General features: G+C 46.3%; 1 protein-coding gene across 1 annotated transcript in view; it reads right to left on the bottom strand.

Moving 5' to 3' along the window:
• The window catches only part of dnah5l (dynein, axonemal, heavy chain 5 like), a gene marked incomplete at both ends in the record, with an annotated part of 185082 nt that overhangs the window by 126257 nt on the left and 41325 nt on the right, over window positions 1-17500 (bottom strand). The window contains 15 exons of the mRNA XM_083661022.1: window positions 1679-1828; window positions 3086-3340; window positions 3953-4033; window positions 6688-6784; window positions 7478-7572; window positions 7688-7780; window positions 8707-8876; window positions 9150-9273; window positions 9706-9793; window positions 10456-10663; window positions 11042-11193; window positions 12223-12362; window positions 15214-15369; window positions 16047-16136; window positions 16455-16637. Coding sequence (XP_083517148.1) covers window positions 1679-1828; window positions 3086-3340; window positions 3953-4033; window positions 6688-6784; window positions 7478-7572; window positions 7688-7780; window positions 8707-8876; window positions 9150-9273; window positions 9706-9793; window positions 10456-10663; window positions 11042-11193; window positions 12223-12362; window positions 15214-15369; window positions 16047-16136; window positions 16455-16637 — 2082 coding nt within the window. The remainder of the gene's footprint in view (window positions 1-1678; window positions 1829-3085; window positions 3341-3952; window positions 4034-6687; window positions 6785-7477; window positions 7573-7687; window positions 7781-8706; window positions 8877-9149; window positions 9274-9705; window positions 9794-10455; window positions 10664-11041; window positions 11194-12222; window positions 12363-15213; window positions 15370-16046; window positions 16137-16454; window positions 16638-17500) is intronic.

Genomic DNA, 17500 nt, shown 5'->3' with positions numbered 1-17500 from the left:
AATAATTAAAAAATCGATCCAAATGCCACAGGATCGATTCCAATCCTTAACGATCGATTATCGATTTTCGATAATTGATGAACATCCCTACATTCAATTGTATCACGTTGCTCCTGTGCCTCAGGAGAGATCAGTCACCAATTGTGAACTTGCTCCTGGGAAGAGGAGGCTGCTCCATAGAGTGTACCGCAGGGATGACATATTGTAGGCTTACCCAGAAGTCCCTACACTTCCTGGTTCGTAGGTGAAAAAGGCAAAAAAAAAATGTTTATGGGGATTTTAGTTAAACTACGGTTTCGGCTGCACTATTGGCACGTGCAGCGCAAAATTGCTCAACTTCGCATCACTGATGACATCACTGTCATCACATAAGGATGTACACTAGTATGACATAAGTTCCGTGGTTAACAAAAGTGTATGAAACATGAAGTTTGTGTTCAACAAGATAATCGTCACAAATCAGGACCACTTTTATGACTTTTAAAGTCGAGCTGAACCCAAAAAATGACTTTTCTTTTCTTTTAGTTCAAATACCTGGGTATGCAGTGCACCTATTTAATAATGTATGCCAAAAAATCACAAGAATCGAATTTCTTTAGTTTTTCACACTTTTTCACATCAAAAGTTCATTTTTCAAGATTTCATTGATAACAGTAATTTACAGTTTGCTGACGTCACCTAGTACTATCAAATTTCTACCCCATTTCAACCAATCATTTCACGACATGCAGCTGTCAATCAAATCTTCATTTCAGGATAATTTTCTCTTCCAAATGAAGGGGAAAATGGCACCTAGTGCCTGTCATCTGGCAGAGTTTCTAGCCCATAAACTAACTACTAACTTGAGCAATTATGCAAACTAAATCAAACGGTAATGTCTAAGAATGCAAAGAAATGTAACTGGCTCGTTAAAACACTCATTCCAGGAATATTATTTACATTTATAACGTTAATGGCGCGCACCTCCGAGCCGGACAGCCTCCCTGGCTGTCAGGGGTCGTCTCTCGGAGTTTCCAGGCGGGCGGGCAGCCCCCATGCATCGGATTGTCCGCTCCCTCCGCACGAAGCCGATGGCTGCCTGGTACTCCGCGGATCCCACTCACGTAGCATGACAACACGCTGAATCCCACCCGATTTGGGGGTGGAACACGCCAGGATTGGCTGATACCAAAGCCAGTCGACAGAATTGTCAAATCAAATCATCGACACCGTATATGGTCCGCCTCTCAATTTGTTTTCAGTCTGAAACGGACTCAGATGCATGTGACGAACGGGTTCACCTCGACTTTAAAGCGTAAAGAAGTTTTTTAAACACAATTTTCAAAAAAATGCTTCAATTCATAAAAGTGGTTCTCATTTACAAGTGAAGATTATCTGGCTGAACACAAACTTTGCTGTTTCATAAACTTTTGTTAATCAGACCTGATTTCATGCATTTAACCTAAATCCCCATAGAATGTGATGGGGGAGAAAGTCACATCAGATGTGACTGTCAGTACAGTACATTCATCCAGACTGTTCTGAATACAGTCCAAGCAAACATGCACTGAGATCCACTGAGGTCCACGTTTCTGATGTGCTCAGGTTTAGCGAGTATTTAATTGCTGTCTATATGCTACATGCTAACTTGCTTTTAATTGTAATATAATGCCATGAAATATAATATGCCCCCCCTCACCAGGGTGTTGAGGTTCTTCCAGGCGTACGTCAGGCCGTCCACCCGCTCCGTGTTGCCGTCGTTGAAGAGCAGCTCGTGTTTGTTGAGCAGAGCGAAGGACTCCTCCACCGGCCCGATGGTGGCGTCCACATGAACCTCCGCCTCCCGAACCTCCACCGCCAAGGAGGAGGGAGAGCAGGAGCGAGCGGGGGAGAGAGGGATAAAACAGTCAATGATCAGAGCAATTTAGAGAGAGAGCGGCATCAGCGGAGGACCAAAATGCGTGACTCATTAGCCAATGAACAGCCAGGAAGGGGTCTCGCGCTACTTTTGAATGCTAAAATAAAGCTGATAATGTACAATTTGATTCTAAAAAAACTAAAACCCTTTCAAAGTACAACACAATCTGTCCATTTTGCTGCAACTTGACAGTAAAAAAGAGAGTAAAAAACTGGTCCATTGGAGTGAATAGAGATGTCGCGACTCTTCTATAGCTATACACAGCTCTGTCAATGATGAGACAACTCAATTCAAAAATTAATGCAGGAACGAAGACACAAAAAGCTGAAAAACGTGAAAGAATGACCAAATGAAGAAGTAAGGAAAAAATGTGCTAGCTATGTGAGCTAGATAGCAATTTGTACGCATTAACAAACAAGCTAAGATTATTTAACATTAGCCAGCTACCACAATATCACAATATATTTGTCACAGTCATTTTGTGTGTCCCTTTCTGCCTAGACGGGCCAAACGGCAGCAAACCTTTTTCTTTTTGTGCACTTTTTGTTGGACTGTGGGCTGGTTGTTGACATTAGCGGACTCCATTTCTTTGCTAACTTTAGCTAGTGTTGCAGCCTGTTGCTAAGCTAACTTTAGCTAGTGTTGCAGCCTGTTGCCAACCTGATGCTGTCAGATGATGGTTTGTTAAAGTAAAGTAAAGGTAAAGTCCCACTGATTGTCACACAATGTGTGAAATTTGTTCTCCGCATTTGACCCATCCTCTGGGGGAGCGGTGAGCGGCAGCGTGCGCCGCGCTCGGGAATCATATGGTGATTTAAACCCCCAATTCCAACCCTTTGATGCTGAGTGCCAAGCAGGGAGGCAAATGGGTCCCATTTTTATAGTCTTTGGTATGACTCGGCCGGGGATCGAACTCCGGACCTCCCAGTTTCAGGGCGGACCCTCAGACCACAAGGCCACTGAGCTGGTTACACAGAACCAGAAAGCAGAAAGAGTAGCACTAGAACTAGTAGTAGGTAGTAACAGTCATGTAGTTGTTGTAGTAGTCGTAATACTTCAATTAAAAAATTATGAGATTAAAGAAGAAACATATTCTGGAATGAATGAATGAACAGAAGAAGAAGTGAACAGGCAGACAGAACTAACTGATGAACAGAACCACCATCAACTCATCAGACGCCGGCTGACCTCCTTGAGCGCCGCCATGGCGCCGCGGACGTCGTCCAGGTCCGTGATTGGTCGCTGCAGGCGCTTCGTCAGCCCGTCGACGAATGAGAGGACGTGGTCCATGTCAGCGGAGGCGCGGCGGTTGAGCGCGGCGCCGAACGCTCGCTTCCAGAGCCGACACTCCTGAGTCAGAGACAGCTTCAGCTGCTCCATGTCCAACACAACAGAGCCCACCACATAGGAGCCTGGGAGGTCCTCAATCTGCACCTCCAGCTTCTGCAGCAAGGGGGCGTCACGGGTCACACCTTTAAATACTGGCTTTACATTGTGCTTTCGATTTGTTATTATTCAAATGTTTAATGTTTATGGTAGATTCTCATCAGTGTTGGGCAGTAATATATTACGTAGTAATATTATGACTGTAATATATTACTTTCTACAGTAACGAGTAGTGTAAGGGATTACAATGTCCAAAACATAATCTTATAATAAGAATACAAAGTGTCTGTCTGTGTGTGAGTGAGTGAGTGTGTGAGCAGAATTGTGGTTCGGCCACAGCTATAGAGACAGTCGGGGGTTAAATCCCCGATCGTGTCTACCAGGGCTGAGCTAGCAGCTAAATGCTAATTATGCTGTATGGACAGAACAGGGGGATTTACCCCCACCCTGACCACGCCCCCAGCCCCCCACCCTGACCACGCCCCCAGCCAGCTAACCCAGCGTCTATGACGAGACATCGCCTCAACCTATGCCATTTTACGTGCAATCGGGCTTAATCTTTCTGAAAAAACAAACGGTTGAGAAACAATTCAAAAGCGGCTTAGAAACAGTTTAGAAATCATTTAGAAACAGTTCAGAAACAGTGTCTAACACTGTCATGTTGCTTACAGAGTAGGAGGAGATCTGGCAGCTGAACTCAGTCAAAGAGGGCTCAGTCTGCAGGAAGAGTTGCACCTGCTGCTCCGGCTCCTGGACATGCACACTGTTACACACACTGCTACACACACTGCTACACACATGGTTACACACACTGCTACACACTAGGGCATTCACGACTAGTAGATTTTACTAGTCGACTAGTCGTTTTAGCAAAAATCTTCTTTTTTTTTTTTTTATCTTTAAGAAAGAACATGAGGTATTTACACGACATACATGGACTATCATATCCCATATCCCATATCCCCCACAAAGAACATCAAAACACAACAAAACAAAACAAGAAAACTGCATAAGATACACAATAATCCAAGAACAAACAAGACTATTGGACAAACAACCAAACAAAAACAATGCATTCAGCTCCTATCCTGATAGGCCTAATGACACTGGGGTAAAAAGTTCTCAAAGTCAAACTCTGTATGTGGTTGCCATATTTTGGGGATGTCTAAGAATCTGCCTTTGCTCTTGTAGTAAATGTTATCCAACGTATGGTAGCTTGAGAGTTCATTCCACCAGTGAACTACAGCTGGGGGATTGGATGCTTTCCAATTTAAAGCTATGCATTTCCTAGCTGCCAACAGGGCAAGATCTATGTATTTACTTTGAATGCATTGTTTTTGTAAATACCTCATGTTCTCTTCTTTCTTAACACATTGACTGCCAGCCGTTTTTTTCTTGCTGTAGGTAGCTTCTGCCAAGCCGTTTTTTGAGGATTGTGGCTCATTTTACAAGAGCCGAGGATTATTTTCTGCTTGGAGTTTGTGAACATACAATATCTCAAAAGTACTAATAGAATGTGTACTTTCTCTGTCTAAAAGAGTTAGTTTGTAGAGTTAGTAGTTATGTAAGCATTAGCAGTTGAATACAGCATGGTTTTAGCATCAGAAAAAATATTCAGAGATAAACGGCTTTTTGTGAAATTCGATAGAACTGTCACTTTAACCATTCATTTTTGGCTCTCTCTCTCTCTCTCTCTCCCTCCCCCTCTCGCTCTCTCTCTCTCTCTCTCTCTCTCCCTTCCCCTCGCTCTCCCTCCCTCTCTCTCTCTCTCTCTCTCTCTCTCCCTCCCTCTCGCTCTCCCTCCCTCTCTCTCTCTCTCCCTCCCTCTCGGGAGGGAGACGCACTAGGTTTAATCCTAGTGAGAGGGGGAGAGAGAGAGAGAGAGAGAGAGAGGGAGGGAGGGAGAGAGAGAGAGCGAGAGAGAGAGAGAGAGAGAGGGAGAGAGCGAGATGGAGAGTTGCTTCAACTCCTCCCTCTTCTTGGCTGCAGCGGCCGTCACAGTCTAAGTGCTTTGCTGCTGCCTGTGCCTGTCTGCACGGCCGCTGTTTGAGGAAGTCGGCATGGACTTGCTCGCTTCTTGGAGTTTTGGTTGAGAGAAGCTTTTGCGATTCTGGTCATATTTATGCTGCGTGTTTCAAAGTGTGTTCCAACTGTAATCTATTATGTAAATTTGCAATCCCGCATCGCCAGCAATCAGCGCGAAAAAGAAAGCGTTTTCCCCCATCAATTTTCATGAGAATGGCTGGGGTGAGAATGGCGTGACAAGTTAAAAAAAATGCTTTCCTTCCTCTAGCCAGGAGAGCACTGTTGCCACTTAGTGGGTCGGTGGAATGGGTTGTAAACGTTCGGTGGCTCCAATAATTATATAAGAGATGTAAAAGGGTTAGATGCACAACCCACCGTCAAAAAAAAAAAATCGATGCCAAAAACGTGTAAACACGTTGTGGCAGTCAACAGCTGGATTCTGAAAACGTGTTTACACGTTGTTGGCAGTGAATGTGTTAAAGATTAAAAAAAAAAAAAAAATGCTAAAACGACTAGTCGACTACTAAGCACAGTGTCGACTAGTGGTTTTACTAGTCGACTAGTCTGTGAATGCCCTACTACACACACTGCACTATATAACAACTCACTCATACACACACGCACGCATGCACGCACGCACGCACGCACGCATGCATGCAGGCACACGCCAACACATTCACACTCCCAACTGGTCAAATATGAAGGTTTGGTCAGACCTCTTGACATGGGCTACCCTTTTCCCTCATTTCTCAATGCCACGGGTTACGTTCCTCTGCCATTAATATGAAAATGTCACAACGCTTCATTTGAAAAAACATTGCGTCGCCGTTGGTTGATTGAAAAATGTCGCCACATTGGCTATGTTTAGGCAACTACAACTTAGTTAAAGGAGAATAAAAAAAAATTACTCCCTGGACCTTATTTTCAGCTTGGTTTATGTTGTGCTAGTCTCAACACCAGACCCATGAGAGTTGATACACTACGTTACTGCATGCTGCAGAATCTCTCTCTGCTTCTGGGATGCTTCTAGCTCTAAACTGCTGTCGCTATCCCGGTCAGTGATTGGTGGGTTGGGAATCCTGAACCCACCAATCAGTAACGACTTTAGCGATCAGGCGCACCCTCCTAACCTGACTATGTTGACTTTTGAAAATGAACCACTTACTCATTTGTGCTACGACCTGTCAGTCATTCAATTGTTCCCTCCTCAAAACGGCAGCGAGGGCTGTGAAGTGGCACAGACTCACTTATGTGGAACACAGCGATTCAACGCAATATTTGAGTGTGGGGAGAGTCTGATGCTGTGCTGGTCAGCCAGAACACAAGCTTCTGAGAACTAAGCATTACAGTGCTACAATGTGCTGCACACACACACTCACCTGGTTCCACAGCGTAGAGAAGTGGCTAAGCTCCAGCAGAGTGTCAGCAGCCTGCGACCTGAGAGACGACACGCTGGAGCCCAGCTGCCCCACACACCTGCACCACACACACACATCGCACGCACGCACGCACGCACGTGCGCGCACACACACACACACACACACACACACACACACACACACACACACACACACACACACACACACACACACACACACACACACACACACACACACACACACACACACACACAAACAATATCATTGCCTCTGTATGCCATGTCATAAGAAATAGATGAATCTATTTCAAATTCTTCAGTTAATGCTGCCATCTAGTAGCTGATGGACATGATCTCTGTTGTACAGATGGAGACACTCAGGTCTCTGAGAACCAACTCGCTTAAGAGGTTCTCTACTATCTGGGAGCCGTTTCTGGCTACTTTGACCAGGTTAAGAATGACAGGTGACTGAGGTTGAGGGTGGCGGACGGCTCGCCTGGCTGGTATCTCGTGGACCCCGTGCGTGGGATCCCATGCACATTATTTCTTGCAAACACCTTATGCGACTGGTAGCACCATGTTGTAATGTTGAATCTTGATGATGTATGTATTTTATTTTATTTTCCTGTGTCTGAGCCTGTTTGTCTTGTTCGTATTTTGTTCTATAAGAAATTGAAAATAAAATATATATATAAAAAATGCCAACTAGTGATGCAGAGGGGAAATGCAGTGATAGTCTTGAGTGAAGTAAAGTTGAGCTTCAGAAACATAGGAGGTGCTGTTGGACTGACTTGGTGACGTCTTTGTGCTCGGCCAGCTGTCTGTCCAGCGACCTCAGCACCGGCTGTTTGACCGGACTGTCGTCTTGCACGGCCGCCTGCTCCACCTGGGAGACAGAGAGAGAGAGAGAGAGAGAGAGAGAGAGGAACGCCGGCGTGTGATTGGGCGGCTGCTAACAGGTGATGAAAATGAGACAAAGGAGAAAGGGAGGGGGGCGGGACCTGCAGCTGTTTGTGTTGCAGGTGAGAGAAAGTCCACAGAGGGATGTCTTTAGCCATGGACAGCACTATGCTCACCACCTTGTTGACTGTGCTCTGAAACACACACAGACGCACACGCACACACACAGACACACACACAGACACACACACACACACACACACACACACACACACACACACACACACACACACACACACACACACACACAAACATGATACATACACTCTGAAACATGCATTTCATAGCACAGTATAAAAATACAGAAAACAATACAGAGGCTACACTCAAAAGTAACAACAGAAGTAGGCTAAAGCATTATCTTGTACTTAATGGTGGATATTTTTTATATTTACAGCTGTTCATCCATTCTCCCCCCCAATTGGTTGAATACGAGGGATCAGCCGAGCAGCATTTTGGTAAACAAACCACGTTTCCGGGTGGAAACGGCAATGGAACCCTAAGGAGCCAGCCTTGAGTGCTCACTCTAGCCCTGGCTATGTTGTTTACATTTAAAAAACTGCGACAGTTCACACAACTTTAACACAACATGCATTATACATCAAACTCTTGAGCTACTTCTGCTCTCACTCAGAATGTCCAAATATAAGCAATGTGATGTATAGTTTTTGAGATATTAACGTTTGTTTGGCACAACTCATACTAGTTAAGTGCCGCGGTTCCGGGTGATTTGTTGCGGTGATTTGTTGTTGTTGTGACGTCATGCTGATTCCTCGTATTGCATGAGATTCAACATTACATTTTCTCGGGTCCCCAGCAGTGCACCCCCCACGTTTGATGGACGAACGGTTCTCGAGATAAACCGCTTTTAGTGTTTGCCAGTACAGTAGGTGGCGCTATGACTATGCGTGTGTCCGAATTCCATGAAATGCAGCACTGCACTCTGTCGGGGTTCCCGCAAGCGCACCCCCCAAGTTTGAAGTCGTTCGGACAAACGGTTCTCGAGATAAATCGCTTTTTGTGTTCCCTGTAGGTGGCACTATAACATCTGAAGATGTACCTGTATGTCGTCCAGACTAGGCCTGAGCACGATGTTGGGGATGGCCAGCTGGATGGAGGCTCTGAACAGAGGAAGAGGAGTGGGGGAGGAAGATGAAGAGGAGGAAGGCTGGTACTTGGAGCTGCCCACATGTAGCCTCCTCCTCACAGCCTCCAGACAACACCTGGTGGCTGGGACACAAGGAAACTACTGAATATAGAGCTCATCGGGCTGGCCCAGCTTGGGTCTTAAAAAAAATAAATCATAATTTCTGTTGCTGCAATTTTCAATCATTCCTTTTTAGGCATCTTTCAATCTTTCAAATTTAAAGCAAAATAAATAAAAACATAAACATTGCAAATTGCATTGCAATTTAAAGAAGGAAAGGAAGAAAGTAGGAAGGAAGGAAGGAAGGAAGGAAGGGAGGGGTCAAGGAAAGGAAGCACAGAGGGAAGGGAGCTGACCTTTGACCAGAGCCTCAGTGTTGCGATGACACAGCTGACCCATCAGGTTGTAGTATCGACAAGGAAGACAGTCCTGACAACGAGTCTTCTGCTTGGAGTCCGGATGGAGACACTGGAAAGATCCCTGATGAGGAGAGAGGAGACAAGGAGAGGAGAGGAGGAGAGAGGAAAGGAGGAGGAGAGGAGATGAGAGGAGAGGAGAGGAGAGGAGAGGAGGAGGAGGGGAGAGGAGAGGAGAGGAGGAGGAGGGGAAGAGAGAGGAGAGGAGATCAGGGGTATGCCGATGATGTTTAGATATCCTTTCATCAAAAGGCTGTTTTAACAACATGCTCTCCACAACTGACAGGATGAGAGGTTCAAGATTCAGGATTAGAGGTCAGGATTAGAGGTCAGGATTAGAGGTCAGGATTAGAGGTCAGGATTAGGCACGGTGGGGGAAACCACTGAGACCATTCTTAGTCATATACAATACCTGCATTTTAATATATATATATCTTTTTTTTTGTTATTTTATTTGTAGTTTTTTGTCTTTTTTTTTCATTTGATGTGAACCTACCTCCAGGTTAACCATCTCTGCCGGCCTCATCTTCCTCTTCAGTTCCTCAAACAGCTCAAACACACACTTCTCTACCTGCTGGCTCTGCCTGCACACACACACACACACACACACGCGCACACGCACACGCACACACACACACACAGACACACAGACACGCACGCACAGACACGCACGCACAGACACGCGCACACAGACACACAGACACACACACACACACACACACCACTCAATAGATTGAGGAAAATCTTTAGATGCATTAGTAGCAGCAGCAGTAGAAATAATAGAAGTAATACAGATGTTACTCATCTAACTTGCCTGTCTAATGGTTGAATTCTACCTGACGAGTCTTGAGTAACAACTGAAAGAAAGAAAATAGTTTCATGTAACTATTTTCTTTCGACCGAACGAGCTAGCAGCAACTAGCTAGCAGCTAGCGGGTGTAGTTCGGTTGAAAGAAAATTGTTCCTACATGAAACTGCTCACAAGGTCTGTGGATCATCTTGAGTAACTGGGTCATGATTTCTGGAAAGAGACATAGCTGTTGAGTTTTTCAAATGTATTTTTTTGGTGCTTTCGGCACCACAAGCCGAGTGCCATCCAGTTTATTCGAGAGAAGGCCCAATATCTCCAAAACTCGGCAACTCACAGCAAAATGATCTAGCTGGATAAATAGGACTACAGGTAAGAGGGTAAAATATGTATTTTTAATTTTTCTGCGAACTGTCCCTTTAACATGATTGTAATTACCAGCTGAGAGTGGTTGCGGCGGAGCGTACGGAGCTGTCTGTCTGCAGCAGGAAGTCCTGAGGTGAGACAGGCAGGTCGTCAGGCAGCTGCAGCAGGCGGCAGCTCGACTCGGCCTGGAGGAGACGCTCGATACGACACTCCAACATGTCTGACGCAACCCTGCCTACCTGATCCAGCTCCGCCAGAGCCACATACACACTGTCTATGACTGACAGAGAGAGAGAGAGAGAGAGAGGGGGCAGACAGAGAGAGAAAAAGAGAGAGGAGGAAAGAGGGGGAGAGATGGAGTGGGGGAGAGAGAGGGAGGCGGAGGGAGAGAGAGAAGCGGGAGAGAGAGATGGATGGTGGGAGGGAGGGGGAGAGGGAGAGGGAGGGTGAGTTAGAGGGGGGAGAGGGAGAGAGAGAGGGGGAGAGGGAGAGAGAGGGGGGAGAGGGAGAGAGAGAGGTGGGATTTGAACTGAGTTGAATTATTTGTGGATGTTGCTTCATTCTATAGCAGTACTGCTGATAACTCATTTAAACAGAATCTTGTTTGGATTCAGTTCAGTCTATCCTCAGCACCCTCCCCCTCCCGTCCGCTCCTCACAGCCGTCAGTGTCGATGGTGGTCCAGGACAGCGTGGTGAGTCCGGAGGAGAGAGCCGCCTCCACTCGGCCAATGAACGGCTGCATCAGAGGAGAGAGTGGAGGCGGGACCAGGCCCACCGCCAAACCATAGTCCTGCAACAGCTCCACCAGCCTGACAGGAGAGGAGGGTGAAGTCAAATGAAGTTCAGTGAAGTGAAGTAAAGTAACGATGAGACAAGACGACACAGGATGACTCAAGACAAGTTGAGTCGAGTAAAGTCAAGACGAAACAAGTCAAGTCAAGTGAAGTTACAGTTGGCTACTTCTTCTAATAGTGGCTGGTAGTCTCAGATAATGCTGGTGGTCAACACAGACAGGAAGGCTGACCCCAAATACAGGCTGGGGAAAAAACAACAGTCGCTCCCGGCAAACTCCTGGTGCCTGCTATATAATGTAAGTGTAGTTTGTAGTCACCTAAAAGTCCTACAAGATGGCAGTAGCTACATGTGAAGTACATGCCAGCGACCAGTCTATGGCGCATGTCGTCGTTGATTGCCGTAATTATCGGCGATGCTTTGCAGGGAGAGAAAAAACAACGAACCAAAGCGAACCCCAGCAGAAGCAGATCAGAACACAAGGAGGCTTGGTACCTGAGCAAATATACTTGTCAAAAAGATTGAATTAAGGCTGGCTTCCAATAGAATATAAGCCTGCTTCCAATAAAGGCCTGGGACCTCTGCAGTGTAAATCAAGGGATTAGAAATACAGTAAATCAAGTCCAAGTGAAAAACCTCAAGTGAAGTCAATGTGGTGAGTCAAGGTAAGTCAGGATGCATCAGTGCAGGACAAGCAGAGTCAAGGTAAGTCAGGATGCATCAGTGCAGGACAAGCAGAGTCAAGGTAAGTCAGGATGCATCAGTGCAGGACAAGCAGAGTCAAGGTAAGTCAGGATGCATCAGTGCAGGACAAGCAGAGTCAAGGTAAGTCAGGATGCATCAGTGCAGGACAAGCAGAGTCAAGGTAAGTCAGGATGCATCAGTGCAGGACAAGCAGAGTCAAGGTAAGTCAGGTCAAATCAAGTTAAGTCCAGTCAAGTAAAATCTGGCAACGAGTTGACCTCAAGGAAGACAAGATATCTTGTGAACTTGAATCCATTAAACACACAATAACATCTTGTGTAAATCAATGTAGTAACTTTTACCGGTTGTACAGCATTTTGAGTTGCGGTTCTCTGGAGGCCATCTTCAGGATGACCTGTGGCACGGCTACGCCCAGTTTGGTCATCCAGCGGGCTTCCTGTAGCACCTCCCACACCTGGGGGTCCAGGTTCACCAACACCTGCTGGGACACGGACAGTCTGCCTCAAAATGTGTTCCTGTGTCTGCCATGACACGACTGACATCACATCTAAAAGCCATGACATGTCTGACATCATTTTGTACTGTACAGTGTGCTTGAGTTTGAGAAAGGCACTTTTTAAATCACAAATGTATTATTATTATTACATCTAACAGTCATGACATGTCTGACATCTCATCTAACAGTCATGACACATCTGACTAGGGTTGGCACGAGGGACGATGGCATCGACCATCGTGATTGGCCGAGCCCCCATCGACCTCTGAGCCTTCTACATCGGATCATCGTGATTAATTATCTGTTCGAAATAAATTTGTGCCGTTTTAATAAAAAAAAATACCAAGTCCACTTACCGTGACGCGTGGGGGACGCGCCGGCAGCATTAAAGGAGAATTTCGGTATTTTTGAACCTGGATCCATCTCCTGCCATTAATTATGATTTGTCCACTCACCCGGGGATCCCCGCGGCGTATCTGGGCGTCCTAGCGTTGTTTTGAGATCAATAACGTCCAAGTCAGTCGTAAAGTGGAGTTGATTTGGGGCCAAGTGTGAGCCTGTAATTCCTGCATCTAAATAGCTATTTTTCCTTCCCTTTTTCGCCAAATATCGCCATAATCTGATCCGTCAACATCCAGCAGAGTGTTATTTCCCCCCAGGCTGTTTCCTGAAGTCGCACAGGGATCAAATTACCTCAAACGTGATCTCTGTCACCAAGTCTCGTGAAGTCCCGCGATACTTTCCTGTCGACTGGCCAAATACAGGTACACGCTTTGCGGTGGTGGTTTTAGCGTAACCTATGTGGGGTTTGGCATAACCTTCGTTATTTCGAATCCCACATAGGTTACGCCAAACCCCACATAGGTTACGCTAAAACCACCACCGCAAAGCGTCCTACCTGTAGTTGGCCAGCCGGCAGGAAAGTATCGCGGGACTTCACGAGACTTGGTGACAGAGATCATGTTTGAGGTAATTTGATCCCTGTGCGACTTCAGGAAACAGCCTGGGAGGAAATAACACTCTGCTGGATGTTGACGGATCAGATTATGGCGATATTTGGCGAAAAAGGGAAGAAAAATAGCTATTTAGATGCAGGAAATACAGGCTCACACTTGGCCCCAAATCAACTCCACTTTACGACTGACTTGGACGTTATTGATCTCAAAACAACGCTAGGACGCCCAGATACGCCGCGGGGATCGCCGGGTGAGTGGACAAATCATAATTAATGGCAGGAGATGGATCCAGGTTAAAAAAACCCGAAATTCTCCTTTAAACGAGCGCGCCCAGTTCAGACTCAGAGAAGCCTCCCCTCCCCCTCCTCCGCTCTACTGCTTCTCTGCACTGGGAGCGCTTGTTTAATGTCGCCGGGGCGTCCCCCGCGCACAAGAAGTCAGTTCTTTTGTTGCGAACACTTTTAAGACAAAGAAGAAACTTAACGTTCTTTCCTGTTTTCAAACCAAAGTGAGTACAAGTCTTCAACTGTGAATTTAACTCGCCTGTTTCCAAAGTGAAAGTTGAAGTCGCTCACAGCAGCAGCCTCAACGCTAGACTCATTAGTCTGAATGACTGATCAGTCTCGCGTTGAGGCTACAGCAGCAGTTGTGTTTCTCTCTCAACTCTCCTCTCGTCAAATCACTCTCATTAGGTTCAAAAGCCCACGCGAATCTAACGTTATATCAGCCAGTAATTCAGTCAGTTTACTGCCAGCTAGTTAAATTCAACACACACACGTTGTTGGTGAGGACCTGTAACCTTAACGTTTTGTTATTTGCGCCGTTCAAATTGCTGGTACTGCTTCATTCAGTCACCTGGCTCTGTGCTGTTAGCACAGAGGCTAATAGTAGCCTATCGAAGCCCGCTGGTCTCCGTGAAGAGCTCAGCTGTCCAGTTGTTAATGAACGCATTGCAATGAATGGCATTACCGCACCGCAGCGACTTAATAAATTATTAATTATTCCCCCCACCCCCACCAATGACGATGCCATCGATGGTTCACTGTGGAATAATCACGATGGATAATTTACTGACATCGCACAACCCTACGTCTGACATCACATCTAACAGCCATGATGACATGTCTGACATCACATCTAACAGCCATGGCATGTCTGACATCACATCTAACAGCCATGGCATGTCTGACATCACATCTAACAGCCATGGCATGTCTGACATCACATCTAACAGCCATGACATGTCTGACATCACATCTAACAGCCATGAGCTGTAAAGAATGAGCTGTAAAGGTCTGATGGCAGAGGCACTGGACAGAAGAACGTTGCAGTAGTCCAGGCTGGAGATGATAAGTGCCTGGACCAGCAGCTGTGCCACTTCTCTCATAAGAGACAGTGGGATTTTGTGGATGCTGTACAGGGAGAAAAGGGAGGGAGGTGTCGCAATGTAGGCAGAGCAGGACAGCTGATTGGAGGATCACCCCGAGGTTCTAAGCAGTCTGTGAGAGGTTCTAAGCAGTCTGTGAGAGGTTCTAAGCAGTCTGTGAGGGTAACGCAGTAGTGTTGTCTAGAGATGGAGATGTCTGTGAGAGGGTAATCTTTCCCAGGGAGAAAGAGTAGTTTAGCCTTTTCAAGGTTGAGCTTGAGATGGTGAACAGACATCCATGTCACCTACCGCCTGGATACCTGGCCACTATCTGTAATACTCTAGCAACCACCTGGTAACACCTGATAACACCTGGTAACACCTGGTAACACCCTAACAGCCTCGCAGAGTCAATAGACGCTCAATGCTTTTCAGTGCTTGTATACTTGAATTAGTTTTTTTGCATGTGAAAGGGGGTCTATTTGATCCCTCCACCCTCCCCTCGCTCCCTCACCTTGTTGTTCTCCTGTCTGACCAGTAGGGTGGCGTTGAGGCGGTGCGGCATCATCTCCGCTGCCTGGCTCCAGGCCCGTAGATACAACACCTCATACTGCAGCAACACGGCCGCCATCTTGTTATAACTCCTGATCACCTTCGACAGCTCGGGACCCTGACAGAGAGACAGAGAGAGACAGACAGACAGACAGACAGACAGACAAACAGACAGAGAGACAGACAGTCAGACAGACAGTCAGACAGACAGACAGACAGACAGAGAGACACAGAGAGAGACAGACAGACAGACAGACAAACAGACAGACAGACAGACAAACAAACAGACAGAGAGACAGACAGTCAGACAGACAGACAGACAGACAAACAGACAGAGAGACAGACAGTCAGACAGACAGACAGTCAGTCAGTCAGACAAACAGTCAGACAGACAGACAGTCAGTCAGTCAGACAGACACACAGACAGACAGACAGAGAGACAGACAGTCAGACAGACAGACAGACAGACAGACAGACAGACAAACAGACAGAGAGACAGACACTCAGACAGACAGACAGTCAGTCAGACAGACAGACAGACAGACAGTCAGACAGACAGACAGTCAGACAGACAGACAGACAGACAGACAGACAGACAGACAGAGAGACAGAGAGAGACAGTCAGACAGAGAGACAGACAGACAGACAGACACACAGATGTGTTTTTTCCATTCACTTAATAATACTTAATATAATATATATATATATAATATATATATTATAATATAATAATACACTTAATATTGATCAGTATTATGAACATGTTATCAGTGATGTAGTGAAACCAGAAGCTACTTTGAGGTCGTCCAGCTTGTTCTTGAGGATCAACATGGGAGCTTCAATCTTCCTGTAGAGCTGACGACACCATAGGACCCGACCTGACACCTGAGAGAGAGAGAGAGAGCGAGAGAGTGAGAGGTGGCAGAGAGAGAGAGAAGGAGAGACAAAAACCACAGCAGTAAAGTATAATACAGGCAGTCAGTCAGTCAGTCAGACAGACAGACAGTCAGACAGACAGACAGACAGACAGACAGACAGTAAGTCAGTCAGTCAGTCAGACAGACAGACAGACAGACAGACAGACAGACAGACAGACAGACAGACAGACAGACAGACAGACAGTAAGTCAGTCAGTCAGTCAGTCAGTCAGTCAGTCAGTCAGACAGACAGACAGACAGACAGACAGACAGACAGACACCATACCGGGGGTAGGTTCCTCCCTGTGGGGGGGCTGTCTCTCTGTCTCTGGTAGGTCTTCCTGACCAGCTCCAGGTCTCTGCTGTAGCGCTGCAGCACCAGCAGGAGGCGGGGCTTGAGGTCCAGACCGGACTGGAACACCTCCAGACTGGACTGGAACACCTCCAGCAGCTCCAGCATGCGCTCCGTCTGCAGGGGCGGAGTGTCGGAATGGAGTCTGGTATATTTGGATGGCTTGAGGCTCTTTGGGAACGCAATTTGTGATCATTTGTTCCATCAAAAAGACTTTTGAATTCACTCAAACTGTTCTGTTCTTTAAAGTCAACAGGAAATGTCTGACAAATGTCTGCCTGTGTGACGTATTCCGAGTGAAAACAAACATTGCTCTGACTGAAACAGGGTAGAGAGGCGGGACATTGCATTTGATGAGTTTGATTTGACCGTTGGAAAGTGGGAGTGTCTTGAGATCAGGGACTGGAGTTGACGTTGGCCAATCCTGGCGCTTGAATGCTGCGTAGGATGGATGGATCCCACTCAATGGATCGATAGATCCCACCCGATTTGGGGGCAGAACAAGCACTGTTCTGCACCGCAAAATAATGTATTTTACCGGACAAATGTGAAACCTACCGGTCACATTTCAATAACAGTCTATGTACAAACACAATATAATGTAAAAACAGCGCTGTGGAGTGCGTAGTCGCTGGCTGGTTCACTGCATAGAGACAATGCATGAAATAGGCCACGCTCCATCACGGGGGAAATCGCTCTGTTCACTCCAATAGAGACACTGCGTAACGCGTCATCATTCACAAACCACGCCCAAGACGGGGGAAAACAGAAACCCCCCCTCCAATCGTGGCGTTCTCCTATGTCGCGTGCACGGTGCGTGTTGCACAAAAAGATTGTATATACGGAAGATGAACACTCCAACTTACTTCCTTGACAGCTAGATCCACGTTTTTCTTCTCGCCAATTCTCAATGGCTTCCTTGTTTTGCTCAGGAGTACAAAATAACTTTAATTGACGATTTTTTACATTTGTCTGTGCAG

This window comes from Poromitra crassiceps (assembly GCF_964638095.1).
Source record: "Poromitra crassiceps genome assembly, chromosome: 2".
NCBI classification, from domain to species: domain Eukaryota; kingdom Metazoa; phylum Chordata; class Actinopteri; order Beryciformes; family Melamphaidae; genus Poromitra; species Poromitra crassiceps.
Note: the sequence above shows the minus strand (reverse complement) of the source record. Positions and strands in the feature narration are given on the sequence as shown.